The following is a 27,987-nucleotide window of genomic DNA, read 5'->3' as shown; positions in this document are numbered from 1 at the left end:
TTTGATGTATTTTCTTCTTCTGAAGCAGTTTTTGGTAGAAAAGTTCTTCAGGCAGCGGTTTCAGTTTGAATCTTCTGCTTATGTTTTTTGTTAAACTTTATTTTGGGTGTGGATTATTTTCAGCAGGAATTGGCTGTCTTTATTTTATCCCTCCCTCTCTAGTGACTCTTGTGTGGAAAGATCCACATCTTGGGTAGTCATTATCCCATACGTCACTAGCTCATGGACTCTTGTTAATTACATGAAAGAAAACATAATTTATGTAAGAACTTACCTGATAAATTCATTTCTTTCATATTAACAAGAGTCCATGAGGCCCACCCTTTTTTGTGGTGGTTATGATTTTTTTGTATAAAGCACAATTATTTCAATTCCTTATTTTATATGCTTCGCACTTTTTTTCTTATCACCCCACTTCTTGGCTATTCGTTAAACTGATTTGTGGGTGTGGTGAGGGGTGTATTTATAGGCATTTTAAGGTTTGGGAAACTTTGCCCCTCCTGGTAGGAATGTATATCCCATACGTCACTAGCTCATGGACTCTTGTTAATATGAAAGAAATGAATTTATCAGGTAAGTTCTTACATAAATTATGTTTTTTTTTACTTATTGGTTTCAGCACAATGGTGTACAGTGTATTCCAGTTGGGGTTTTTTTCTGGCAGCCAAAGTGTTAATGATGGTTGGGTTGCGCTGCAGAATCTGTTGGCACTTTATAAATAAAGAATAATAATAATAATAATATTAATAATGTATATATGTACTATGTACATGTATGTTTGTATGTATGTATTATGTGTATATATATATATATATATATATATATATATATGTATGTGTATGTATTATGTATGTGTATATATATATATATGTATTATATGTATGTGTATATATTATGTATGTGTATATATATATATATATATATATATATATATATATATATGTATGTGTGTATTTAAATAGATATGAAACCCATTTTCATAATTCAGATAAAGCAGGAATTTTAAGCAACTTTCTAATGTACTCCTATTATCAATTCTTCGTTCTCTTGGTATCTTTATTTGACGAAGCAGGAATTTAAGCTGAGGAGCCAGCCCATTTTTGGTTCAGCACTGGGTAGTCCTTGATGATAGGTGGCTAAACCAATTAGCAAGTGCTACCCAGGGTCTGAACTAAAAATGGTCCATATCTTCTCCAAATGGCATCAGCAGGGGTTATCATAAGATACTGCAAAAAATGGCTATTTTACTAACTACTAGGTCTACTCCAATAACAAGTCCTGATTAGCTCCTCCAAATGAGGAAAGTGTGTCTGTGGGGGGGGGGGGGGGGGGGAGTTGTCTACTGAAAAACTGTTGCAGCAAACACGGTGTCCCTTTAATGCTCCCACAATTGACCAAGTTGTGCCAGGCTCCCAAAAGACTTTCTCCAACATAGGTGTGTCCGGTCCACGGCGTCATCCTTACTTGTGGGATATTCTCTTCCCCAACTGGAAATGGCAAAGAGCCCAGCAAAGCTGGTCACATGATCCCTCCTAGGCTCCGCCTACCCCAGTCATTCTCTTTGCCGTTGTACAGGCAACATCTCCACGGAGATGGCTTAGAGTTTTTTAGTGTTTAACTGTAGTTTTTATTATTCAATCAAGAGTTTGTTATTTTGAAATAGTGCTGGTATGTACTATTTACTCAGAAACAGAAAAGAGATGAAGATTTCTGTTTGTATGAGGAAAATGATTTTAGCAACCGTCACTAAAATCCATGGCTGTTCCACACAGGACTGTTGAGAGCAATTAACTTCAGTTGGGGGAACAGTGAGCAGTCTCTTGCTGCTTGAGGTATGACACATTCTAACAAGACGATGTAATGCTGGAAGCTGTCATTTTCCCTATGGGATCCGGTAAGCCATGTTTATTACGATCGTAAATAAGGGCTTCACAGGGGCTTATTAAGACTGTAGACTTTTTTTGGGCTAAATCGATTCATTATTAACACATATTTAGCCTTGAGGAATCATTTTATTTGGGTATTTTGCTATAATAATATCGGCAGGCACTGTTTTAGACACCTTATTCTTTAGGGACTTTCCCAAAGCATAGGCAGAGCCTCATTTTCGCGCCGGTGTTGCGCACTTGTTTTTGAGAGGCATGGCATGCAGTCGCATGTGAGAGGAGCTCTGATACTTAGAAAGACTTTCTGAAGGCGTCATTTGGTATCGTATTCCCCTTTGGGCTTGGTTGGGTCTCAGCAAAGCAGATACCAGGGACTGTAAAGGGGTTAAAGTTCAAAACGGCTCCGGTTCCGTTATTTTAAGGGTTAAAGCTTCCAAATTTGGTGTGCAATACTTTTAAGGCTTTAAGACACTGTGGTGAAAATTTGGTGAATTTTGAACAATTCCTTCATGTTTTTTCGCAATTGCAGTAATAAAGTGTGTTCAGTTTAAAATTTAAAGTGACAGTAACGGTTTTATTTTAAAACGTTTTTTGTACTTTGTTATCAAGTTTATGCCTGTTTAACATGTCTGAACTGCCAGATAGACTGTGTTCTGAATGTGGGGAAGCCAGAATTCCTATTCATTTAAATAAATGTGATTTATGTGACAATGATGCCCAAGATGATTCCTCAAGTGAGGGGAGTAAGCATGGTACTGCATCATTCCCTCCTTCGTCTACACGAGTCTTGCCCACTCAGGAGGCCCCTAGTACATCTAGCGCGCCAATACTCCTTACTATGCAACAATTAACGGCTGTAATGGATAATTCTGTCAAAAACATTTTAGCCAAAATGAACACTTATCAGCGTAAGCGCGACTGCTCTGTTTTAGATACTGAAGAGCATGACGACGCTGATAATAATGTTTCTGAAGGGCCCCTAACCCAGTCTGATGGGGCCAGGGAGGTTTTGTCTGAGGGAGAAATTACTGATTCAGGGAACATTTCTCAACAAGCTGAACCTGATGTGATTACATTTAAATTTAAGTTGGAACATCTCCGCATTCTGCTTAAGGAGGTATTATCCACTCTGGATGATTGTGACAAATTGGTCATCCCAGAGAAACTATGTAAAATGGACAAGTTCCTAGAGGTGCCGGGGCTCCCAGAAGTTTTTCCTATACCCAAGCGGGTGGCGGACATTGTTAATAAAGAATGGGAAAGGCCCGGTATTCCTTTCGTCCCTCCCCCCATATTTAAAAAATTGTTTCCTATGGTCGACCCCAGAAAGGACTTATGGCAGACAGTCCCCAAGGTCGAGGGAGCGGTTTCCACTTTAAACAAACGCACCACTATACCCATAGAGGATAGTTGTGCTTTCAAAGATCCTATGGATAAAAAATTAGAAGGTTTGCTTAAAAAGATGTTTGTTCAGCAGGGTTACCTTCTACAACCAATTTCATGCGTTGTCCCTGTCGCTACAGCCGCATGTTTCTGGTTCGATGAGCTGATAAAGGCGGTCGATAGTGATTCTCCTCCTTATGAGGAGATTATGGACAGAATCAATGCTCTCAAATTGGCTAATTCTTTTACCCTAGACGCCACTTTGCAATTGGCTAGGTTAGCGGCTAAGAATTCTGGGTTTGCTATTGTGGCGCGCAGAGCGCTTTGGTTGAAATCTTGGTCGGCTGATGCGTCTTCCAAGAACAAGCTACTTAACATTCCTTTCAAGGGGAAAACGCTGTTTGGCCCTGACTTGAAAGAGATTATCTCTGATATCACTGGGGGTAAGGGCCACGCCCTTCCTCAGGATCGGCCTTTCAAGGCAAAAAATAAACCTAATTTTCGTCCCTTTCGTAGAAACGGACCAGCCCAAAGTGCTACGTCCTCTAAGCAAGAGGGTAATACTTCTCAAGCCAAGCCAGCTTGGAGACCAATGCAAGGCTGGAACAAGGGAAAGCAGGCCAAGAAACCTGCCACTGCTACCAAGACAGCATGAAATGTTGGCCCCCGATCCGGGACCGGATCTGGTGGGGGGCAGACTCTCTCTCTTCGCTCAGGCTTGGGCAAGAGATGTTCTGGATCCTTGGGCGCTAGAAATAGTCTCCCAAGGTTATCTTCTGGAATTCAAGGGGCTTCCCCCAAGGGGGAGGTTCCACAGGTCTCAGTTGTCTTCAGACCACATAAAAAGACAGGCATTCTTACATTGTGTAGAAGACCTGTTAAAAATGGGAGTGATTCATCCTGTTCCATTAAGAGAACAAGGGATGGGATTCTACTCCAATCTGTTCATAGTTCCCAAAAAAGAGGGAACGTTCAGACCAATCTTAGATCTCAAGATCTTAAACAAGTTTCTCAAGGTTCCATCGTTCAAGATGGAAACCATTCAAACTATTCTTCCTTCCATCCAGGAAGGTCAATTCATGACCACGGTGGATTTAAAGGATGCGTATCTACATATTCCTATCCACAAGGAACATCATCGGTTCCTAAGGTTCGCATTCCTGGACAAGCATTACCAGTTCGTGGCGCTTCCTTTCGGATTAGCCACTGCTCCAAGGATTTTCACAAAGGTACTAGGGTCCCTTCTAGCTGTGCTAAGACCAAGGGGCATTGCTGTAGTACCTTACTTGGACGACATTCTGATTCAAGCGTCGTCCCTTCCTCAAGCAAAGGCTCACACGGACATAGTCCTGGCCTTTCTCAGATCTCACGGATGGAAAGTGAACGTGGAAAAGAGTTCTCTATCTCCGTCAACCAGGGTTCCCTTCTTGGGAACAATAATAGACTCCTTAGAAATGAGGATATTTCTGACAGAGGCCAGAAAAACAAAACTTCTAGACTCTTGTCGGATACTTCATTCCGTTCCTCTTCCTTCCATAGCTCAGTGCATGGAAGTGATCGGGTTGATGGTAGCGGCAATGGACATAGTTCCTTTTGCGCGCATTCATCTAAGACCATTACAACTGTGCATGCTCAGTCAGTGGAATGGGGATTATACAGACTTGTCTCCGAAGATACAAGTAAATCAGAGGACCAGAGACTCACTCCGTTGGTGGCTGTCCCTGGACAACCTGTCACGAGGGATGACATTCCGCAGACCAGAGTGGGTCATTGTCACGACCGACGCCAGTCTGATGGGCTGGGGCGCGGTCTGGGGATCCCTGAAAGCTCAGGGTCTTTGGTCTCGGGAAGAATCTCTTCTACCGATAAATATTCTGGAACTGAGAGCGATATTCAATGCTCTCAAGGCTTGGCCTCAGCTAGCGAGGGCCAAGTTCATACGGTTTCAATCAGACAACATGACAACTGTTGCGTACATCAACCATCAGGGGGGAACAAGGAGTTCCCTAGCGATGGAAGAAGTGACCAAAATCATTCTATGGGCGGAGTCTCACTCCTGCCACCTGTCCGCTATCCACATCCCAGGAGTGGAAAATTGGGAAGCGGATTTTCTGAGTCGTCAGACATTGCATCCGGGGGAGTGGGAACTCCATCCGGAAATCTTTGCCCAAGTCACTCAGCTGTGGGGCATTCCAGACATGGATCTGATGGCCTCTCGTCAGAACTTCAAAGTTCCTTGCTACGGGTCCAGATCCAGGGATCCCAAGGCGGCTCTAGTGGATGCACTAGTAGCACCTTGGACCTTCAAACTAGCTTATGTGTTCCCGCCGTTTCCTCTCATCCCCAGGCTGGTAGCCAGGATCTATCAGGAGAGGGCGTCGGTGATCTTGATAGCTCCTGCGTGGCCACGCAGGACTTGGTATGCAGATCTGATGAATATGTCATTGGCTCCACCTTGGAAGCTACCTTTGAGACGAGACCTTCTTGTTCAGGGTCCGTTCGAACATCCGAACCTGGTTTCACTCCAGCTGACTGCTTGGAGATTGAACGCTTGATCTTATCGAAGCGAGGGTTCTCAGATTCTGTTATCGATACTCTTGTTCAGGCCAGAAAGCCTGTAACTAGAAAGATTTACCACAAAATTTGGAAAAAATATATCTGTTGGTGTGAATCTAAAGGATTCCCTTGGGACAAGGTTAAGATTCCTAAGATTCTATCCTTCCTTCAAGAAGGATTGGAAAAAGGATTATCTGCTAGTTCCCTGAAGGGACAGATTTCTGCCTTGTCTGTGTTACTTCACAAAAAGCTGGCAGCTGTGCCAGATGTTCAAGCCTTTGTTCAGGCTCTGGTTAGAATTAAGCCTGTTTACAAACCTTTGACTCCTCCTTGGAGTCTCAATTTAGTTCTTTCAGTTCTTCAGGGGGTTCCGTTTGAACCCTTACATTCCGTTGATATTAAGTTATTATCTTGGAAAGTTTTGTTTTTAGTTGCAATTTCTTCTGCTAGAAGAGTTTCAGAATTATCTGCTCTGCAGTGTTCTCCTCCTTATCTGGTGTTCCATGCAGATAAGGTGGTTTTACGTACTAAACCTGGTTTTCTTCCAAAAGTTGTTTCTAACAAAAACATTAACCAGGAGATTATCGTACCTTCTCTGTGTCCGAAACCAGTTTCAAAGAAGGAACGTTTGTTGCACAATTTGGATGTTGTTCGCGCTCTAAAATTCTATTTAGATGCTACAAAGGATTTTAGACAAACATCTTCCTTGTTTGTTGTTTATTCCGGTAAAAGGAGAGGTCAAAAAGCAACTTCTACCTCTCTCTCTTTTTGGATTAAGAGCATCATCAGATTGGCTTACGAGACTGCCGGACGGCAGCCTCCCGAAAGAATCACAGCTCATTCCACTAGGGCTGTGGCTTCCACATGGGCCTTCAAGAACGAGGCTTCTGTTGATCAGATATGTAGGGCAGCGACTTGGTCTTCACTGCACACTTTTACCAAATTTTACAAGTTTGATACTTTTGCTTCTTCTGAGGCTATTTTTGGGAGAAAGGTTTTGCAAACCGTGGTGCCTTCCATTTAGGTGACCTGATTTGCTCCCTCCCTTCATCCGTGTCCTAAAGCTTTGGTATTGGTTCCCACAAGTAAGGATGACGCCGTGGACCGGACACACCTATGTTGGAGAAAACAGAATTTATGTTTACCTGATAAATTACTTTCTCCAACGGTGTGTCCGGTCCACGGCCCGCCCTGGTTTTTTTAATCAGGTCTGATAATTTATTTTCTTTAACTACAGTCACCACGGTACCATATGGTTTCTCCTATGCAAATATTCCTCCTTAACGTCGGTCGAATGACTGGGGTAGGCGGAGCCTAGGAGGGATCATGTGACCAGCTTTGCTGGGCTCTTTGCCATTTCCTGTTGGGGAAGAGAATATCCCACAAGTAAGGATGACGCCGTGGACCGGACACACCGTTGGAGAAAGTAATTTATCAGGTAAACATAAATTCTGTTTTTATTCTGACTCATGCAGACCAACCCCAAAACCAGTAGCTTCCAGTATAAAGCACTGTATAAACTCTGGTAACACCATAGGTCATTAGCTTTCTCTGCCCAAGGATTTGTACTGTCATCAATCTGTTGTTACTGCAAACTGAGCTCTTCATTAGTGTTTGTAATAACTATGCTAAGAAATATATATTTTATTTCTTTCCATAGTTGGACAATTTGGAGAGAAATGAAACGGAGCTGAACACAATCGAGGCCAAGAAGCTGTCGCTGCGCCTGCGCTCGGTGACAGACCAGATGGAGCAATACTTCGGGAACGATGTTCACATCACTTACCGCCTGCTGTCTCATCTCATCCAGTTTGAAAATAGACAAGAAGGTTTTGGATTAACTGCCACCCAAGATGCCCACTTTACAGAGGTAAATACGTTCCACAGCCTCCAACTTGGTGTTTGTAAAATTGTGCATCTCAGTTTTCCATAACTCCAAGGGGTCCATCACACAACCTACTGTATCTTTATTAACCCTAACATAATGTACTGTAATCCATGCTTTAATGTGTAGTGTGACTATAGGCGCAAACTCATGGGTCTCACTAATGTCACATACCTTCAGCCTATGTGGCTGCAGGAAAGACCACAAGATTACATGAACATTCTTCAAGACTGTTTGTGCGCAAAAAAGTTCTCAGAAAGCCTCAACGTGAGGATAATGTCAGAATTGAAATTGTTTTTTTGAAACTAAACATTATGGGCTACACTAGAAGGTGAGGCAGCTATGTTTCTTGCTCAGGCTATAGTCTAGTGTGGAATAACATCTGGTTTTCAGATAGCTTTGGTTCATTACAGAGATGGAATTAAGTGCATTGCTTTGACCAATGTTGCTTCCTATGATGTTCCTGTCTTTCTCCCCAGAACCTGCTGAGGTCAGGAAGCTCCGTCCTGATGCCGAGGAACAAGGAGCACTGGCAGACTCTGCTGCAGAACGAACGTGGCAGTGCTGGCTTTATGGAGCAGCTGCAGGAATACACTGGCACACTTGCCAGGAATATGAAGCTAACATACCTCAACCCTGTTGGCCTGGTGACCCCAAATATTAGTGAGTAGCTACTTAGAAATCACTGGAAAAAATAGTTAACACTTTCACTATGATAGTGAGAATAGGGGATACAAATCTGTGGTCAGTTTTCAAAAGTTGACATCTTTAATGCTCAGTCATGGTCTCAAGTTGGAGAGTAGAAGGTTCAGAAGCAATATGTGTGAGCATTTATTTACAGAAAGGGTAGTTGATATGGGGAACAGATTTCCAATAGAGGTGGTAAGGACAAGGGGTTAAGGGAATAGAAGAATGCCTGGAATATGCCTTAGAATTAATCAAGCGTGTACTTCTGAAGAAAATATCAGCTTTCAGTTTTTTATCTGCTGTTTATGTAGCAACAACCATGTGTATTGTTTATCAGAAGCCTCCGTTTGTTGTCAATATAAAGCCATTGTGACTGGTACAGCATTTGGCTCTGTTTTGTTTTGCATTTATTTTTGTGACAAACTGTGACAGAGTTAAAGATACATTAAACTGTCTATTGTGTAAAAAAGGTTCAGTTTAAAAACAAACAAAAAAACTGGGAATCTGGAAAGTTTATTTTTCAATCATTGAGCAAAAAACACACAGAGAAGTTAAAGTTATATTCAGACGTCATTCACATATTCTGAACAGGCAACTTCTTCCCAAACACTGCTTCCATCCCAGTCCTTTATAATTCCATTGTGTAACAGCGTATGGCTGATCAGGTCACTTCTGACTTCTTTTCAGACCCATTTTAATACAATGAAAGAGCTGCAGTTTATACAGATATTTAAGACAATCAACTTGGTGAACAAAATTACAGAAACGTCTAGTTAAACGCAAATAAAACTGACAACAAAAAACAGGTGCACTGCAGATTTTACAATGTAACATAGTAGATGAAGTTAAAAGAAGACAGAAGTCCATCACGTTCAGTCTACACAAATCCCACCTGATTTACACTAAAGAAGCTGACAATTGAACTTACATTAAACAATTAGAAAGACAACCCATTTAACACAAACAATTATACTCCTGAATTCTGTTTTTAGCCAGAAAAATATCTAAGCAATTTTTAAACTTATCTAAGGTTTTGGCATTTACTACCTCCTTAGGCAAATTGATTGCTCTTACAGTGAAAAAACATTTATGTTGTTGGAGATTAAATCTCCTTTCCTCTAGCCTTAACTTGTGACCTCTTTTTACAAACAACTGCCTTGTAATAAACAACACTTCTGCCAACTTTGTATATGGGCCTTGAATATATTTGCATAAAGTAATTAAGTTACCTCTCAACCACCTTTTTTTCTACAGTAAACAGACCCAGTTTGGCTATCCTCTCCTCATATCATAAGTAATGTGCAATCACAAATTAACACTCCAGTACAATATTAAACATTAAAAGAAGTTAATGATATTGCAATTGAAATGTAAATTTCATGTTAAAGCTGCTGAGAAAGTGTTTTTGATAGTTTGCCTGGCTGCTGTTGAATGTAATAGGGTAAGTATAGATATCCTAGCCAACTTGCATATTCTGGTATTGTCACGGTTTTTCTCTCTGCTGTCCTTCCCACAGCTTTCCCTTCAGTGCATATGTCCTGCTTTGCAAAGTGAGATCACACTGTGTAGGCTCCTCCTATGTCCTGCCTAAACCTCACCCATAACATAACACAACCCTGCCTACCACTCTGGGCTTTATCTGCCTAAAACCTATGGCTCCTCCCACAAATCGGACACACCCAATCCCTGCCCACCAGTCCAAACTCATTACACATAAACCTATGGGTCCTCCCACAAGTCTGACACGCCCTATCCCTGCCCACCAGTCCAAGCTCATTTCACATCAAACCTATGGCTCCCCCCAGAAGTCTGACACACCCTTTCCCTGCCCACCAGTCCAAGCTCATTCCACATAAAACCTATGGCTCCTCCCACAAGTCTGACACGCCCTATCCCTGCCCACCAGTCTGGGCTCATTCCACATAAAACCTATGGCTCCTCCCACAAGTGTGACACACCCTATCCCTGCCCACAAGTCTGGGCTCTTTCCACATAAAACCTATGGCTCTTTCCACAAGTGTGACACACCCTATCCCTGCCCACCAGTCCAAGCTCATTCCACATAAAACCTATGTCTCCTCCCACAAGTCGGACACACCCCATCCCTGCCCACCAGTCCAAGCTCATTCCACATAAAACCTATGGTTCTTCCCACAAGTCGGACACACCCTATCCATGCCCACCAGTCTGGGCTTATTCCACATAAAACCTATGGTTCCTCCCACAAGTCTGACATACCCCCATCTCTGCCCACCAGTCCAAGCTCATTCCACATAAAACCTAAGGCTCCTCCCACAAGTCTGACACACCCTATCCCTGCTCACCAGTACAGGCTTCATCCACATACAACCTATGGCTCCTGCCACAAGTGTGACACACCCCATCCCTGCCCACCAGTACAGGCTTCATCCACATAAAACCTATGGCTCCTTCCACAAGTCTGATACCTCAACTCTGTCCACCAGTCTGGGCTCATTCCAAATAAAACCTATGGCTCCTCCCACAAGTGTGAAACACCCCATCCCTGCCCACCAGTCCGGACTCATTCCAAATAAAACCTATGGCTCCTCCCACAAGTGTGACACACCCCATCCCTGCCCACCAGTACAGGCTTCATCCACATAAAACCTATGACTCCTCTCACAAGTCTGACACCTCAACCCTGCCCACCAGTCCAAGCTCATTCCACATAAAACCTATGGCTCCTCCCACAAGTGTGACACACCCTATCCTTGCCCACCAGTCTGGGCTCATTCCACATAAAACCTATGGCTCCTCCCACAAGTATGACACACCCTATCCCTGCCCACCAGTCTGTGCTAATTCCACATAAAACCTATGGCTCCTCCCACAAGTGTGACACACCCCATCCCTGCCCACCAGTACAGGCTTCATCCACATAAAACCTATGGCTCCTCCCACAAGTCTGACACACCCTATCCTTGCCCACCAGTCTGGGCTCATTCCACATAAAACCTATGGCTCCTCCCACAAGTCGGACACACCCTATCCCTGCCCACCAGTCTGGGCTCATTCCACATAAAACCTATGGCTCCTCCCACAAGTCTGATACCTCAACCCTGCCCACCAGTCCGGGCTCATCAAAAATAAAATCTATGGCTCCTCCCACAAGTGTGACACGCCCCATCCCTGCCCACCAGTAAAGGCTTCATCCATATAAAACATATGGCCCATCCCACAAGTCTAATAACTCAACCCTGCCTACCAGTCCGGACTCATTCCAAATAAAACATATGGCTCCTCCCACAAGTGTAACACACCCCATCCCTGCCCACCAGTACAGGCTTCATCCACATAAAACTGTACTGTGAAGTCAGGATCAGACTGATATGCTTCAGGAAAGTTCTTCTCTGTGAAAGGCACATGTTGAGCAAAAAGAGGCTGCTTCTTGGGTGGTAACTAACCATAGAACAAGGTATTATGCTATTGTTCATTTCCAAGTTGAGCACTTCTCTCTTTTTATTCAGCCATATAAAACCTATGGCCCCTCCCACAAGTCTGATAACTCAACCCTGCCCTCCAGTCCGGACACATTCCAAATAAAACCTATGGCTCCTCCCACAAGTGTGACACACCCTATCCCTGCCCACCAGTCTGGGCTCATTCCACATAAAACATATGGCTCCTCCCACAAGTCTGACACACCCTATCCTTGCCCACTAGTCTGGGCTCATTCCACATAAAACCTATGGCTCCTCCCACAAGTCAGACACACCCTATCCCTGCCCACCAGTCTTGGCTCATTCCACATAAAACCTATCGCTCCTCCCACAAGTCTGATACTGCAACCCTGCCCACCAGTCTGGGCTCATTCAAAATAAAACATATGGCTCCTCCCACAAATGTGATACACCCCATCCCTGCCCACCAGTACAGGCTTCATCCACATAAAACCTATGGCCCCTCCCACAAGTCTGATAACTCAACCCTGCCCACCAGTCCGGGCTCATTCCAAATAAAACATATGGCTCCTCCCACAAGTGTGACACACCCCATCCCTGCCCACCAGTACAGGCTTCATCCACATAAAACCTATGGCTCCTCCCACAAGTATGACACACCCCATCCCTGCCCACCAGTACAGGCTTCATCCATATATGGGGTTTTGCTGTTTCTCTCGTTCAGAGAGGAATTGCCTGGTATTTCGGGGCTGGACAGTACTGTGAAGTCAGTATCAGACTTCAGGAAAGTTCTTCTCTGTGAAAGGCACATGTTGAGCAAAAAGAGGCTGCTTCTTGGGTGGTAACTAGCCATAGAACAAGCTATTATGCTATTGTTCGTTTCCAGGTTGAACGCTTCTCTCTTTTTATTTATGCAAATTATGACATTTTGGGAAGTCTCCCTAAGTGTGATGCGGGAATCCAGACATGGACCCGTTGCTCAGTGTGCCTAGGGGGATATGGCTGCACCTCACTGATGAGGCCCACAATAGGCCGAAACGTACATTTGGGGTTTTGCTGTTTCTCTCGTTCATAGAGGAATTGCCTGGTATTTCGGGGCTGGACTGTACTGTGAAGTCAGGATCAGACTGATATGCTTCAGGAAAGTTCTTCTCTGTGAAAGGCACATGTTGAGCAAAAAGAGGCTGCTTCTTGGGTGGTAACTAGCCATAGAACAAGCTATTATGCTATTGTTCGTTTCCAAGTTGAGCGCTTCTCTCTTTTTATTCATCCATATAAAACCTATGGCCCCTCCCACAAGTCTGATAACTCAACCCTGCCCACCAGTTCGGGCTCATTCCAAATAAAACATATGGCTCCTCCCACAAGTGTGACACACCCCATCCCTGCCCACCAGTACAGGCTTCATCCACATAAAAATTATGGCTCCTCCCACAAGTCTGACACACCCTATCCCTGCCCACAAGTCTGGGTTCATTCCACATACAACCTATGGCTCCTCCCACAAGTCTGACACCTCAACCCTGCCCACCAGTCCGGGCTCACTTCAAATAAAACCTATGGCTCCTCCCACAATTCTCCTTCATACAGCCTGCCCTAGACCTTTTTAGTTCTGGAAAAAGTATGGGAAATATTAGACGTTATGTGATTATGCAACAAATGTATTTGCAAAACTTATGATAATTAGTTATCACTGTGTTTTCAAATATTTTGCAATGGCTTTGAATTTGAAAACAGTAAAAGAAGTCACACAAGGCGCATCACACAGGAATTCTAATACAACAGAACAGATAGGGAAACTAATTGTCAAAGGTTACTTTGCTCAGGAATTAAATTATGTTTTTAGCTTTTGTTAATGCAAAAGGTGTAAAGAAATATATTTGTAATATGTAAATAACAAGTGATAGAATATATGGTGCTGAATTTATTAGTAACTTGGTATTTTTCTTCACTGTCATTGGAGCAATTTTATTTCTCAATTCTTCAGCTCTGTTTGTGCCTCTCTGAATTATGTTATTGTGCAAAGCATTAGGGGAAGATTTGCTGCACAAACCACTGCTACCTGCTGTGTGTATATTGCACTTGCTGTAACATTTATGCTTAACCTACCCATGAGAACACTTCAGCAAGATAGAAAAGCTAATTAATAAGCCCATCATCAACTTAGAAACTCAATAGAACATGCAGTTTTACACCAGTCTCACATAACAGGAAGGCCAGGGGAACTGCAGAGGTAGCTGCCAGTGGGTAATTAGTGAGGTAGCCGCTAGTGTGTAATTAGTGAGGTAGCCCCCAGTGTGTAATTAGTGAGGTAGCCGCCAGTGGGTAATTAGTGAGGTAGCCACCAGTGGGTAATTAGTGAGGTAGCCCCCAGTGTGTAATTAGGGAGGTAGCCACCAGTGGGTAATTAGTGAAGTAGCCCGCAGTGTGTAATTAGTGAGGTAGCCGCCAGTGGGTAATTAGTGAGGTAGCCACCAGTGTGTAATTAGTGAGGTAGCAGCCAGTGGGTAATTAATGAGGTAGCCGCCAGTGTGTAATTAGTGAGGTAGCTGCTAGTGTGTAATTAGTGAGGTAGCCGCCAGTGGTTAATTAGTGAGGTAGACGCCAGTGTGTAATTAGTGAGGTAGCCGCTAGTGTGTAATTAGTGAGGTAGCTGCTAGTGTGTAATTAGTGAGGTAGCTGCCAGTGTGTAATTAGTAAGATAGCCGCCAGTGGGTAATTAGTGAGGTAGCCGCCAGTGGGTAATTAGTGAGGTAGCCGCCAGTGTGTAATTAGTGAGGTAGCCGCTAGTGTGTAATTAGTGAGGTAGCCGCTAGTGTGTAATTAGCGAGGTAGCCGTCAGTGTGTAAATAGTGAGGTAGCCGCCAGTGGGTAAAGCTGCCGAATGATAGAAAATTCACCGCTACACTAATTAGGTGCTAGGAAAGCTAGTTTTATGACTTATGCGTTTAAGCAGGTGTAGGATGAGATATTTTGCGTTAATAATCGGCATATCCAGAATTACTTGTCATACCCAGAACGACCGTAATGGCTGCAGCATCATAAGGTGACTTTATGTTTCTCTCCTATTAGTGCTGAATATTGAGAGGATGGAGCATCCTGTATCTATCAGACGGCACTTCCCCAGGTATCACAGTAATCTGTTTAGGGGTCAGGTACCTTGGGACCCTCATACTCATGTGGTGCTTCCGGAAACAGTCCTCACGCCCCCTAAAGTGGAAGGTAACGTAACACGTTGTAACACGACCACCATAAATAGGCTCTTACTAGTAAACTAGTGCTAGTAATGCTGCCTGACACCCAAATCTTCTCAAGCTCCCTTCATATGAAAAGCATGAGATCGCAAAGTGATTTACAAGCTGATTAGGGTTAGAATTTCCCTCATGGAAACATATTACCAAATTTATTGCCCCAGCCAAACAACATCTATGAACATTTGAACCCGAAATCCCCATTATTTTGAAGTAACTTCAAAATAAAGAAAGGTATTTTATATATAATATAAATATATATAATTCAGTGTCACACAGTCTGTACATTTATAGAATATTTTTTTTTATTTACGTCAGAAAAAAATCTGTCAGACATAATGCCACATATGCACGACGTTTGTACCTGTAATGCTTTTGGTATAGTAGAGACTACTGCATTCTTATACATATACTATATATATATATATATTATTTTTTTAGTATCACCTACTGTCGTCCCAACAACAACCACTGCTGAGATGAATGCCACGGCTTGGATACCGCCTCCAAAGAGAGTTGTGCCAGAGTCAGAGCCAGCAGCAAATACCATCATCATCATTATTTACCGGACGTTGGCTGACTTGCTGCCTGCCCGCTACAGCACAGGAAGGCGCAATATTCGGTGAGCCAGTGTAGGCTTTATATTAAGCCTGGGCTCCTCTGCGGTGTCCTTGTATAGAAATAATGTGTAACGACATATTAACTTGTGTAAATATGTAAAGTACAGTAGAAAACTCTTTGTCCAAACTTCTTGGGACTGGAAAAGGTTTGGATTTCGGAATATTTGTATCTGTAAAATGGGACAGTTTAAAGAGGGGATGGGCAGTGTAACAACAATATCTTATGTAACGTATGCTATATTTACATGTTAATTAATATCTTATACATGTAAGCTAAAGGTAGTTTTATCTAATGTTTAATACATTTGTATACATCGTAACCTCAGTAAAGTACTATATTCAGGAAGGTAATATCTGTTGTTTTACATAAATATAGACTATTTATCTGCATTTTAGAACACAAAAATGTAAACCAGACACAGGCAGAGAAGATTGTGACTTTCAGGCGGGAAAACTAGTAGTTTTTGATCATTTAAAAAAAAAAAAATATTAATGAAAAAGTTTGGATTTCAGAATAAGTTAGGATGTTGGAATTCTTGATTTGGGAATTTGTAGCTGTATATAACACATCATGGTTGTTCTTAATATGAAAGGGCTATTTCTCTTGTTAAGTGTATCCAGTCCACGGATCATCCATTACTTGTGGGATATTCTCCTTCCCAACAGGAAGTTGCAAGAGGATCACCCACAGCAGAGCTGCCATAGCTCCTCCCCTCACTGCCATACCCAGTCATTCTCTTGCAACTCTCAACTAAGATGGAGGTCGTAAGAGGACTGTGGTGTTTTATACTTAGTTTATTTCTTCAATCAAAAGTTTGTTATTTTTAAATGGTACCGGAGTGTACTGTTTATCTCAGGCAGTATTTAGAAGAAGAATCTGCCTGCGTTTTCTATGATTTTAGCAGAAGTAACTAAGATCCTTTGCTGTTCTCACATATTCTGAGGAGTGAGGTAACTTCAGAGGGGGAATAGCGTGCAGGTTTTCCTGTAATAAGGTATGTGCAGTTAAAATATTTTTCTAGGGATGGAATTTGCTAGAAAATGCTGCTGATACCGAAGTAATGTAAGTAAAGCCTTAAATGCAGTGATAGCGACTGGTATCAGGCTTATTAATAAAGATACATACTCTTATAAAAGTGTATTTTAAAACGTTTGCTGGCATGTTTAATCGTTTTTTACATATGTTTGGTGATAAAACTTATTGGGGCCTAGTTTTTTCCACATGGCTGGCTTGAATTTTGCCTAGAAACAGTTCCCTGAAGCTTCCCACTGTTGTAATATGAGTGGGAGGGGCCTATTTTGGCGTTTTTTTGCACAGCAAAAATTACAGACACAGACATCCAGCTTCTTCCTGCATGTTCCAGGACATCTCTGGAGGGCTCAAAAGGCTTCAAAAGTCGTATTGAGGGAGGTAAAAAGCCACAGTAGAGCTGTGGCAGTTGTGACTGTTTAAAAAACATTTTTGTCATTTGTTATTCCGTTTTTGGTATTAAGGGGTTAATCATCCATTTGCAAGTGGGTGCAATGCTCTGCTAACTTATTACATACACTGTAAAAATTTCGTTAGTGTAACTGCATTTTTTCACTGTTATTTCAAAATTTGGGAAAATTTGTGTTTCTTAAAGGCGCAGTAACGTTTTTTTATATTGCTTGTAAACTTGTTTTAAAGTGTTTTCCAAGCTTGCTAGTCTCATTGCTAGTCTGTTTAAACATGTCTGACACAGAGGAACCTACTTGTTCATTATGTTTGAAAGCCATGGTGGAGCCCCATAGGAGAATGTGTACTAAATGTATTGATTTCACCTTAAACAGTAAAGATCAGTCTTTATCTATAAAAGAATTATCACCAGAGGGTTCTGTCGAGGGGGAAGCTATGCCGACTAACTCTCCCCACGTGTCAGACCCTTCGCCTCCCGCTCAGGGGACGCACGCTAATATGGCGCCAATTACATCAGGGACGCCCATAGCGATTACCTTGCAGGACATGGCTGCAATCATGAATAATACCCTGTCAGAGGTATTATCTAGATTGCCTGAATTAAGAGGCAAGCGCGATAGCTCTGGGGTTAGGAGAGATACAGAGCGCGCAAATGCTGTTAGAGCCATGTCTGATACTGCGTCACAGTATGCAGAACATGAGGACGGAGAGCTTCAGTCTGTGGGTGACATCTCTGACTCGGAGAAACCTGATTCAGAGATTTCTAATTTTAAATTTAAGTTTGAGAACCTCTGTGTATTGCTTGGGGAAGTATTATCTGCTCTGAATGACTGTAACACAGTTGCAATTCCAGAGAAATTGTGTAGGCTGGATAGATACTATGCGGTGCCGGTGTGTACTGACGTTTTTCCTATACCTAAAAGGCTTACAGAAATTATTAGCAAGGAGTGGGATAGACCCAGTGTGCCCTTTTCCCCACCTCCTATATTTAGAAAAATGTTTCCAATAGACGGCACTACACGGGACTTATGGCAGACGGTCCCTAAGGTGGAGGGAGCAGTTTCTACTTTAGCAAAGCGTACCACTATCCCGGTTGAGGACAGTTGTGCTTTTTCAGATCCAATGGATAAAAAAATGGAGGGTTACCTTAAGAAAATGTTTATTCAACAAGGTTTTATTTTACAGCCCCTTGCATGCATTGTGCCTGTCACTGCTGCGGCAGCATTCTGGTTTGAGGCCCTGGAAGAGGCCATCCAGACAGCTCCATTGAATGAAATTATTGACAAGCTTAAAACGCTTAAGCTAGCTAACTCATTTGTTTCTGATACCATTGTTCATTTGACTAAACTAACGGCTAAGAATTCCGGATTCGCCATCCAGGCGCGTAGGGCGCTATGGCTTAAATCCTGGTCAGCTGACGTGACTTCAAAGTCTAAATTACTCAACATTCCTTTCAAGGGGCAGACCTTATTCGGGCCTGGCTTGAAGGAAATTATTGCTGACATTACTGGAGGCAAGGGTCATACCCTTCCTCAGGACAGGGCCAAATCAAAGGCCAAACAGTCTAATTTTCGTGCCTTTCGAAATTTCAAGGCAGGAGCAGCATCAACTTCCTCCACTTCAAATCAAGAGGGAACTGTTGCTCATTCCAGACAGGCCTGGAAACCTAACCAGTCCTGGAACAAGGGCAAGCAGGCCAGAAAGCCTGCTGCTGCCCCCAAGACAGCATGAAGGAACGGCCCCCTATCCGGAAACGGATCTAGTGGGGGGCAGACTTTCTCTCTTCGCCCAGGCGTGGGCAAGAGATGTTCAGGATCCCTCAGGGATATCTTCTGGACTTCAAAGCTTCTCCTCCACAAGGGAGATTTCATCTTTCAAGGTTATCAGCAAACCAGATAAAGAAAGAGGCATTCCTAAGCTGTGTGCAAGACCTCCTAGTAATGGGAGTGATCCATCCAGTTCCGCGGATGGAACAAGGACAGGGATTTTATTCAAATCTGTTTGTGGTTCCCAAGAAAGAGGGAACCTTCAGACCAATCTTGGATCTAAAGATCTTAAACAAATTCCTCAGAGTTCCATCATTCAAAATGGAAACTATTCGGACCATCCTACCCATGATCCAAGAGGGTCAGTACATGACCACAGTGGACTTAAAGGATGCCTACCTTCACATACCGATTCACAAAGATCATCATCGGTTCCTAAGGTTTGCCTTTCTAGACAGGCATTACCAATTTGTAGCTCTTCCCTTCGGGTTGGCCACTGCCCCGAGAATTTTTACAAAGGTTCTGGGCTCACTTCTGGCGGTTCTAAGACCGCTAGGCATAGCGGTGGCTCCGTATCTAGACGACATCCTGGTACAGGCGTCAAGCTTTCAAATTGCCAAGTCTCATACAGAGATAGTTCTGGCATTTCTGAGGTCGCATGGGTGGAAAGTGAACGTGGAAAAGAGTTCTCTATGACCACTCACAAGAGTCTCCTTCCTAGGGACTCTTATAGATTCTGTAGAGATGAAAATTTACCTGACGGAGTCCAGGTTATCAAAACTTCTAAATGCTGGGGGCGGAGCTAGCCACGCAGGATGATGGCTGCCTTTTGAAAAAGCTCTCATCTCCAACTCCGGCTTTAAGCTCTCTAACATCGTGCAATTCCCCTTAAATCCCGTCTAATCCCCATAGGGAACATCATGGGAGACCCTCTTCAAAACCCAGCATAATTTCATAGAGGCGCTGATCCTGAAACCTACCTCCCTCAACCCTGCAACTCGCAAAAGCGTTGCTTACAATCACACTGAGGAAACCTCATCACTGGCCTCCCACAGCAATTGCCTCCCCTTCACCGGATTCAAAGACTAGCCGGCATCCGACATTGGTCTTTTGCAGATAGAGGTGCGCACCGGACTTACCCGCTATCGCTCACACTGCCGCCCCGCTGCCCGACATTTTCTCACCACGTGGCCTGCTACGGAGGCCTGGGACAGTCTGCCTGTAGCACTTCTGCAGCGGTGGCCTCAGGATCTCATTTCATAGTGAGTACCGGTTAACGCACACGCCTGGAAAATACCCTCCTCCGGACTCAGCACACGGAGGGCAAAATAAGACACACATAGGAGTGCAGGGCTGACAGAGACATTTATCCACAGGGATTCACAAGCATAATCTCGGGTACAAATGTAATTGGTAATAGACTAATGCCCTACACAGTCTTTTACTAAAAGGATTAAAAACGGATTGTTTTCTCCTTCTTTCATTTTAATTGTCCTTTCACTGTATCACCTCTTTGTGACTCAGGTGCAGATCTCTGCAGCAGACAGGGCCACTTGACATCTGGCAGCCTTATTATTATTTTTTGTTGCAGTCCACTTTATTTTAAGCATTTGCAACTACTTCATTGGCCATTTATGTAATGCCTGGTAAAAGGCAGGCCAAACCTGAAAAAATGAATTCCACTAAGACCCTCAACCATTACCTTAAACCCTCAGGGACCCCAGCACCGATCTGCTCAGAGAATGATATCACCTCTGCAACACCTACATCGGGCAACCCCCTTTCTACGGAAACACCTTCCAATATGTATGTCACTAAAACTGACTTACTTCATCTTTCATCTAAGGAAGATGTAAAAGAAATTCTGCAGGAAATGAGAAATCTTTTTGGCGACTTGCGTAAAGATATGGGGGCGCTCGACCAGAGAGTGACTACTCTAGAAGAGAAACAAGAGTCCATAGACAGTACACATCAACAGACTTTACTTCACATCTCAGATCAAGATCGCAGGATTAATGCTATGGCCGACAAACTGGAAGACCTTGAAAATAGGTGTCGTCGCAATAATCTGCGAATCAGGGGTGTCTCAGAGACTGTCTTTCCTCCCGCTGTAGAGGGATATCTACAAGCTCTCTTCAAAATTATAAGAGATAACCCAACCGCAGAGAATATGCCTATTGAAAGAGCACACAGGGCGGTAAGACCCAAACCTCCTCCCAAAGCCCCACCCAGGGATATTATAGTTAAATTTTCAAGGTATAAAGATAAAGAAGAGCTCCTCCGGTGCGCAAGATCAAAGCACCCTATCTTTCATGCTGGTGAGGAGATCTCTTTGTTTTCTGACCTATCTCAAGCAACCCTCCAGAAACGACGAGAACTCGCACCTATTACAGCGACCCTGAGAGATCGCAAAATACAGTACAGATGGGGGTTTCCAGTATCCTTGATAGTTTCGAATAACAACAAAACGTTGACCTATAGACCCGGAGACGACATCCAATCTTTCTACAATGAACTTTCTATACCATACTCCGAGCCAACAACCACGGGCGCCACTCATCCCTCCTCGAGATCCTCATCGGCTCTGAGGCCTACCACTGCAAGTGTCGATCTTCACTAAAGCGGATTTATGTCTTCTCCTATATGAAACCTGACCCCTGGATTTAATCAGACAGGAGCGACAATGCTATATTAAACCCCCAGACAGGGGGATAACCCTACAGAAATAAGGGACTTTTTGACCCCCTCCTCTATGGGGGCTGTATCCTTTTGAAAATGTTTATATTTGTTGGTTCATTAGGCCACATGAGAACTGTTTGCCAATGTTTTAGAACGTTTAAGTATAACAGTGTTAATTTTCAGGCTTGTTCACTTGGCCTGCTGTTCTAATTGGTTTTCTTTCCTAGGTTCAAACTACAGAACAATTTCTTGTTTTTTTATTGTGTATGTTCCAGTGTAAAAATGTACAACAGGTTGAACAAGGGTGGTTGATACCTCATTACCCACTATGCTTCACTCTACTATCTGAAATTAAAACTTTAGAAGCTACCCAATCTCTTTAGCAACACCAATATAGAAAGCACCTCCCACTATGGGTGATGTACTTAGACCTTTTGGCTTCACATATTACCAGATCCCACAAAACCCTCCTAGGAACAAAAGTTTTGAATACGGCGAGAAATATTCCCACACTAAAGCATTACCTCTCTTATCTTTAACATGATTTCCCCATACCCCAAACATTGAAATATATAGTCCCCTCCCCCCATCCTCCCTCCCACTACCCTATTTGCACGTTAGTTAGATCTAAATATCAGTAAATTTGCACCTTTTATAGCCGGAGAAGGAGATACTTCCCCTCAGTAGTTCTTTCTCTAGTACTCATCCTTACTCTACTTATAAGGTTTTCATTATTGTCTTTCTTCACTTTCCCTCTCGATTCATCTTCTGAACATACTTCTCTAATCTACAAATTCCTTCTTTTTCTCTTCCCCTAACTTCTTTCTCTTCTTGCTTTCTCTGACTTGTGGGGTACCTCTTCTGCCCTTTGTTTTTTGTTTTTTTTTCTCTCCCCTCTCTCCCTTGCATCGATACCCTATCCCCACAGAAAATGGCAGGCAAAGCTAGCAGATTTCAAGACCATTCTTTGAGATTGTCAACAATAAATGTAAAAGGGCTTAACAACCCGGGTAAGAGGTCAATTACATATAAGGAACTCATTAAACTGGGGAGCCAAATTATCATGATTCAGGAAACGCATTTCCAAAAGAATAGAGAACCTAAATGGAATACTCCCCATTTCCCCATGGCTTACTTCGCCTCAGGACCCCAAAAGAAAGGCGGGGTTGGAATCATGATTCACAGGTCCCTTCCCCTCCAAATATCTCAAATTGACAGAGACCCTGATGGACGATATATCTTCCTGACGGGGCAGCTCTTTGGGCAGCAACTGTCACTACTGAATATTTATGCTCCAAACCAAGCGCAAAACGCCTTCTTTAAGAAAATCTCAAATTTTATATTAGACCAGGCTAAGGGTACACTTTTTCTCGCTGGCGATTTTAACATAGCATTTGATCCTACCCTGGACTCCTCAAAGGGGACCTCATCTATCCCTAAGACTACCCTTAAATCGATTAGAAATACATTTACTAAACTTGCCCTACACGACGTATGGAGAACCCTACACCCTCAGACTAAAGATTACACTTTTTACTCGACACCACATGACTGCTATACTAGGATTGATCATATACTGACTGACGCCAATGGTCTCGCTTTGGTTGACCAGTGCGAGATTGGACATATTACCTGGACTGACCATGCCCCAGTTTCCTGCTCCATTTTATGGCCTGACCTCCCAATCACCACTAAGATATGGAGGTTGGACGAATCCCTTCTTGACAACCCCACCACACTCGCAGAACTTGAAAGAGATATCACAGAATACTTCTTACTAAACAGTAACTCCACCACATCTCTTCAATGCGAATGGGAAGCACATAAAACTGTAATGCGGGGTATATTTATCAAACACAAAGCTAAGATCCTCAGACAGTCCAGAGAAAAACACTCACAACTCCTAGATAGAATCAGCACATTAGAAAAGGCACACAAACAGGACATAACTAACGACAATCTTAGGCGTGACCTCCTTCAGGTCAGATCAGACCTCAAATCTCACCTGACAACTATATACCAGCGCCACGCCCTCTGTCTGAGACAACACTTTTATGAAGGCGGCGACAAACCAGGTAAACTCCTGGCCAGGTGTTTACGAAGGAGACAGTTGGCCTCCTACATTCATACATTACAATCCCCAGAAGGTTCTACAATTAAATGCAATAAGCAGATCGCATCCACTTTCAGACAATATTATAACTCGTTATATAATATCCCAAATATTGATATCCCTCAACCAGCAGATAAACCCCCTATAGCATTTGAGGAATACCTTGACACTTATTTTCAGGACCTAGGTTTACCTACACTAGATGAGGCAGGCAGAGACCATCTTACCTTGCCCATTACACTAGAAGAAATTCGTCATGCTATCAAGGATTCCCCAGCAGGAAGGAGTCCCGGGCCGGATGGCTTTTCGATGGGGTACTATAAGAAATTCTCGGAAGTATTAGCCCCTCACCTCCTCACATTATTTAATGACCTGCGAAATGACCCCACATTATCTAGAGGCCTCCTTGAGGCACACATAACTGTAATCCCTAAACAAGGTAAACCCCCTACTTCCCCTGCAAACTTTAGGCCCATCTCTTTGATAAACACAGACATGAAAATCCTTGCTAAAGTCCTTGCCAATAGATTAAATAAATATCTCCCCAGCCTGATATCCTGCGACCAAGCCGGATTTATACCCGGCCGAGAAGCACGTGACAATGTTATCAAAACTATTCAATTAATAAACTATGCCAAAGCGTCAGGCAAGCCCCTAGTCCTCTTCTCGACCGACGCGGAGAAGGCCTTTGACCGTGTTCGCTGGCCTTTTCTGCGGAGGTCTATGAGTGAGATGGGAATTCCGGAGTCCTTCCTGAATATGATCTTTGCCTTATACTCTAGTCCTAATGCCAAGATTAGGGTGAATAACACCTTATCAGAGTCCTTTTCCATCAATAACGGTACCAGACAAGGCTGCCCGCTGTCCCCTCTTCTTTTTGCTATTTCTATCGAAGTCTTGGCACAAAAGGTCAGAAATAACAATAACATCAAAGGACTCAGGATAGGCCAACTTGAACATAAACAGGTGCTTTACGCCGACGATATCCTCTTTTCTTTAACAGAAGCTGAAAAATCAATCCCAGAGCTGCTGTCTGAGTTAGATGCATATGGTAAGGTCTCTAATTTTAAATTGAATATTTCGAAGTCTGAAATCCTAAACATCAACACCCCCTCACAAATACTACACCAAATTAGAGATACCTACGGAGTTCCTCTGGCCCGACACAAACTAAAATACCTTGGGATACATTTGACTACACTTACTCAAGATCTAATCAAATACAACTATAGCCATTTAAAAATTGACATTCCGCGAGACTTATCCTCTTGGCGCAATAAACCCATCTCTTGGCTAGGTAGGATTGGAGTGGTGAAAATGAATGTTCTCCCTTGGATCCTTTACCTGATGCAAGCCCTCCCTATACCTCTCCATGATAACTACTTTACCCAATTACAAAGGGTGTTAGAACAATTTATATGGGCAGGCACAAAGCCGAGAGTCCCAAAGAAAACGCAATATTTACCGAGAGACAGTGGGGGGCTGGGGATTCCTAATCTTAAGGCTTACAAACACGCAATTGCACTTAGACATGTGGTGGAGTGGGCACACAACACTGACAATAAGATGTGGATCCGACTTGACAGGGACATTTTTAAACGGAGAAATATATCAACACTCGCCTGGACACCACAATCACAGAGACCTAGAAACATACAACATTATCTCATCACAGCAAACATATTATCTGAATGGGACAAGCTTCTGGCCACCAGTACGCATATATCCTCTAGATTCGCCCCACTCTCACCGCTCCTGGAGAATGTGGATATTCCCTACCATACGCTCAGAAATAGAATTCCTCTCCCTTACCCTCTTAGAGCGGGCTCTATCCACTTTGTCTCAGACGGAGGCAGACTGAAATCCCAGACAACCTTAGCGGAATCCCATGGGGAGATCTTCTCCTCATGGCTCCATTACAACCAACTGCTGCACTTCATTTCTCACCATAAACACAGACAAGATTTGGGCCGAGAACTTACATACTTTGAAAACCTGTGTATACAACCTAATCACCCTGAACATCTGATCTCTAAGCTCTACAAAATAACGGTTAGGGGCCCCAACACTTCCCTACCTTATTATACGATCACGTGGCAGAGAGAATTAGACCGAGAAATCGATGCAGAGGCATGGTTGAAATCATTCAAGTTAATCAAACACTCTTCGGTCTCCGCAAAAATACAGGAAATCCAATTAAAGTTAATTAGCCGCTGGTACCTTACACCAGCACGGCTTTGTAAAATGTACCCCAAACTGACAAACACCTGCTGGAGGGGTTGTGGGGGAGAGGGCACCCTTCTACACATCTGGTGGGGATGCCCGCATTTACTGAATTTCTGGACAGCAGTATTCCACGCCATGAAAGAAATCTTGGGCACGCCGATCCCCTTGGTCCCAGAAATACTGCTGTTCTGCTCTCTGCCCAGACTTGTGGGTCAAGGCAAATTAGCACTCCTGCTGTTAATGCTGACAGCGGCCAAAAAACTCATTCCAAAATACTGGAAAACCCAAATAGTCCCCTCTGTTCAGGAATGGAAAGAGCAAGTCTGGGATCTTTTACTGTTAGAAAGATACCACTACCTAAAAATCCATAGACTAGACTTACACGAGCTGATTGTTGGATACTGGAAAGGCACAATATAACGAGCCTACTCTCAGCCTGCCCTCTACTAGTAGTTACAGCCACTTCTACCCCCCCTTACCTCACCTTGCGCCTCCTTCTCCCTTTAGAGTTTCCCTCTCCCCCCCTTTTAATTTTTTTTTTTTTTTTTTTTCCTCTCCTCTTCTCTCCTCTCTCTCTAGCAACTTTCTGTTCTCTCTCTTCATTGTGATCTTCTTCCAGACCCTTCTGGAACAAAAACTTTGTCTTCTCATGTATATAGTTAATAAGGTTACTTCTGAATTTAAAACTTAAAAAATAGAAGAAGCTCCGGCAAATACTTGAGGATATGATGTGACATTTATTTCGATACCGGACTTATGACAACATAGCCTGTAGACTGATATCTTGTTGATCATTTTGTCTTGCATATAAGTTTACTTCTACTATATAACTTTTGACTTTCCGGCATGTTGGGCCAAGATTGCTCATGTACACCTCATTTATGTATGATGTTTATTTTGTCATATCCTCTTGGAAATATATGTCAATAAAATTTTGTGAAAAAAAAAAAAAAAAAAAAACTTCTAAATGCTTGCCGTGTCCTTCATTCCATTCCACGCTCGTCAGTGGCTCAGTGCATGGAAGTAATCGGCTTAATGGTAGCGGCAATGGACATAGTGCCATTTGCGCGCCTGCATCTCAGACCGCTGCAATTATGCATGCTAAGTCAGTGGAATGGGGATTACTCAGATTTGTCCCCTCTACTAAATCTGGATCAAGAGACCAGAGATTCTCTTCTCTGGTGGCTTTCTCGGGTCCATCTGTCCAAGGGTATGACCTTTTGCAGGCCAGATTGGACGATTGTAACAACAGATGCCAGCCTTCTAGGTTGGGGCGCAGTCTGGAACTCCCTGAAGGCTCAGGGATCGTGGACTCAGGAGGAGAAACTCCTCCCAATAAATATTCTGGAGTTAAGAGCAATATTCAATGCTCTTCTAGCTTGGCCTCAGTTAGCAACACTGAGGTTCATCAGATTTCAGTCGGACAACATCACGACTGTGGCTTACATCAACCATCAAGGGGGAACCAGGAGTTCCCTAGCGATGTTAGAAGTCTCAAAGATAATTCGCTGGGCAGAGTCTCACTCTTGCCACCTGTCAGCGATCCACATCCCAGGCGTAGAGAACTGGGAGGCGGATTTTCTAAGTCGTCAGACTTTTCATCCGGGGGAGTGGGAACTCCATCCGGAGGTGTTTGCTCAACTAGTCCATCGTTGGGGCAAACCAGAACTAGATCTCATGGCGTCTCGCCAGAACGCCAAGCTTCCTTGTTACGGATCCAGGTCCAGGGACCCGGGAGCAACGCTGATAGATGCTCTAGCAGCTCCTTGGTTCTTCAACCTGGCCTATGTGTTTCCACCGTTTCCTCTGCTCCCTCGACTGATTGCCAAAATCAAACAGGAGAGAGCATCAGTGATTCTGATAGCGCCTGCGTGGCCACGCAGGACCTGGTATGCAGACCTAGTGGACATGTCATCTCTTCCACCATGGACTCTGCCTCTGAGGCAGGACCTTCTAATACAAGGTCCTTTCAATCATCCAAATCTAATTTCTCTGAGACTGACTGCATGGAGATTGAACGCTTGATTCTATCAAGGCGTGGTTTCTCCGAGTCAGTCATTGATACCTTAATACAG

General features: G+C 43.4%; 1 protein-coding gene across 1 annotated transcript in view; it reads left to right on the top strand.

Annotated features, from left to right (window-relative positions):
* The window catches only part of CELSR3 (cadherin EGF LAG seven-pass G-type receptor 3), a 649,278-nt gene that overhangs the window by 279,749 nt on the left and 341,542 nt on the right, over positions 1-27,987 (top strand). Inside the window, 4 exon segments of the mRNA XM_053689358.1 lie at positions 7,486-7,695; positions 8,190-8,373; positions 14,892-15,041; positions 15,512-15,692. Of these exon segments, the coding sequence (XP_053545333.1) occupies positions 7,486-7,695; positions 8,190-8,373; positions 14,892-15,041; positions 15,512-15,692 (725 nt within the window).

This window comes from Bombina bombina, chromosome 7 (assembly GCF_027579735.1).
Source record: "Bombina bombina isolate aBomBom1 chromosome 7, aBomBom1.pri, whole genome shotgun sequence".
In the NCBI taxonomy this organism is placed as follows: Eukaryota; Metazoa; Chordata; class Amphibia; order Anura; family Bombinatoridae; genus Bombina; species Bombina bombina.
The sequence above is the reverse complement of the archived record's forward strand: the minus strand, read 5'-3'. Positions and strand labels throughout refer to the sequence as shown.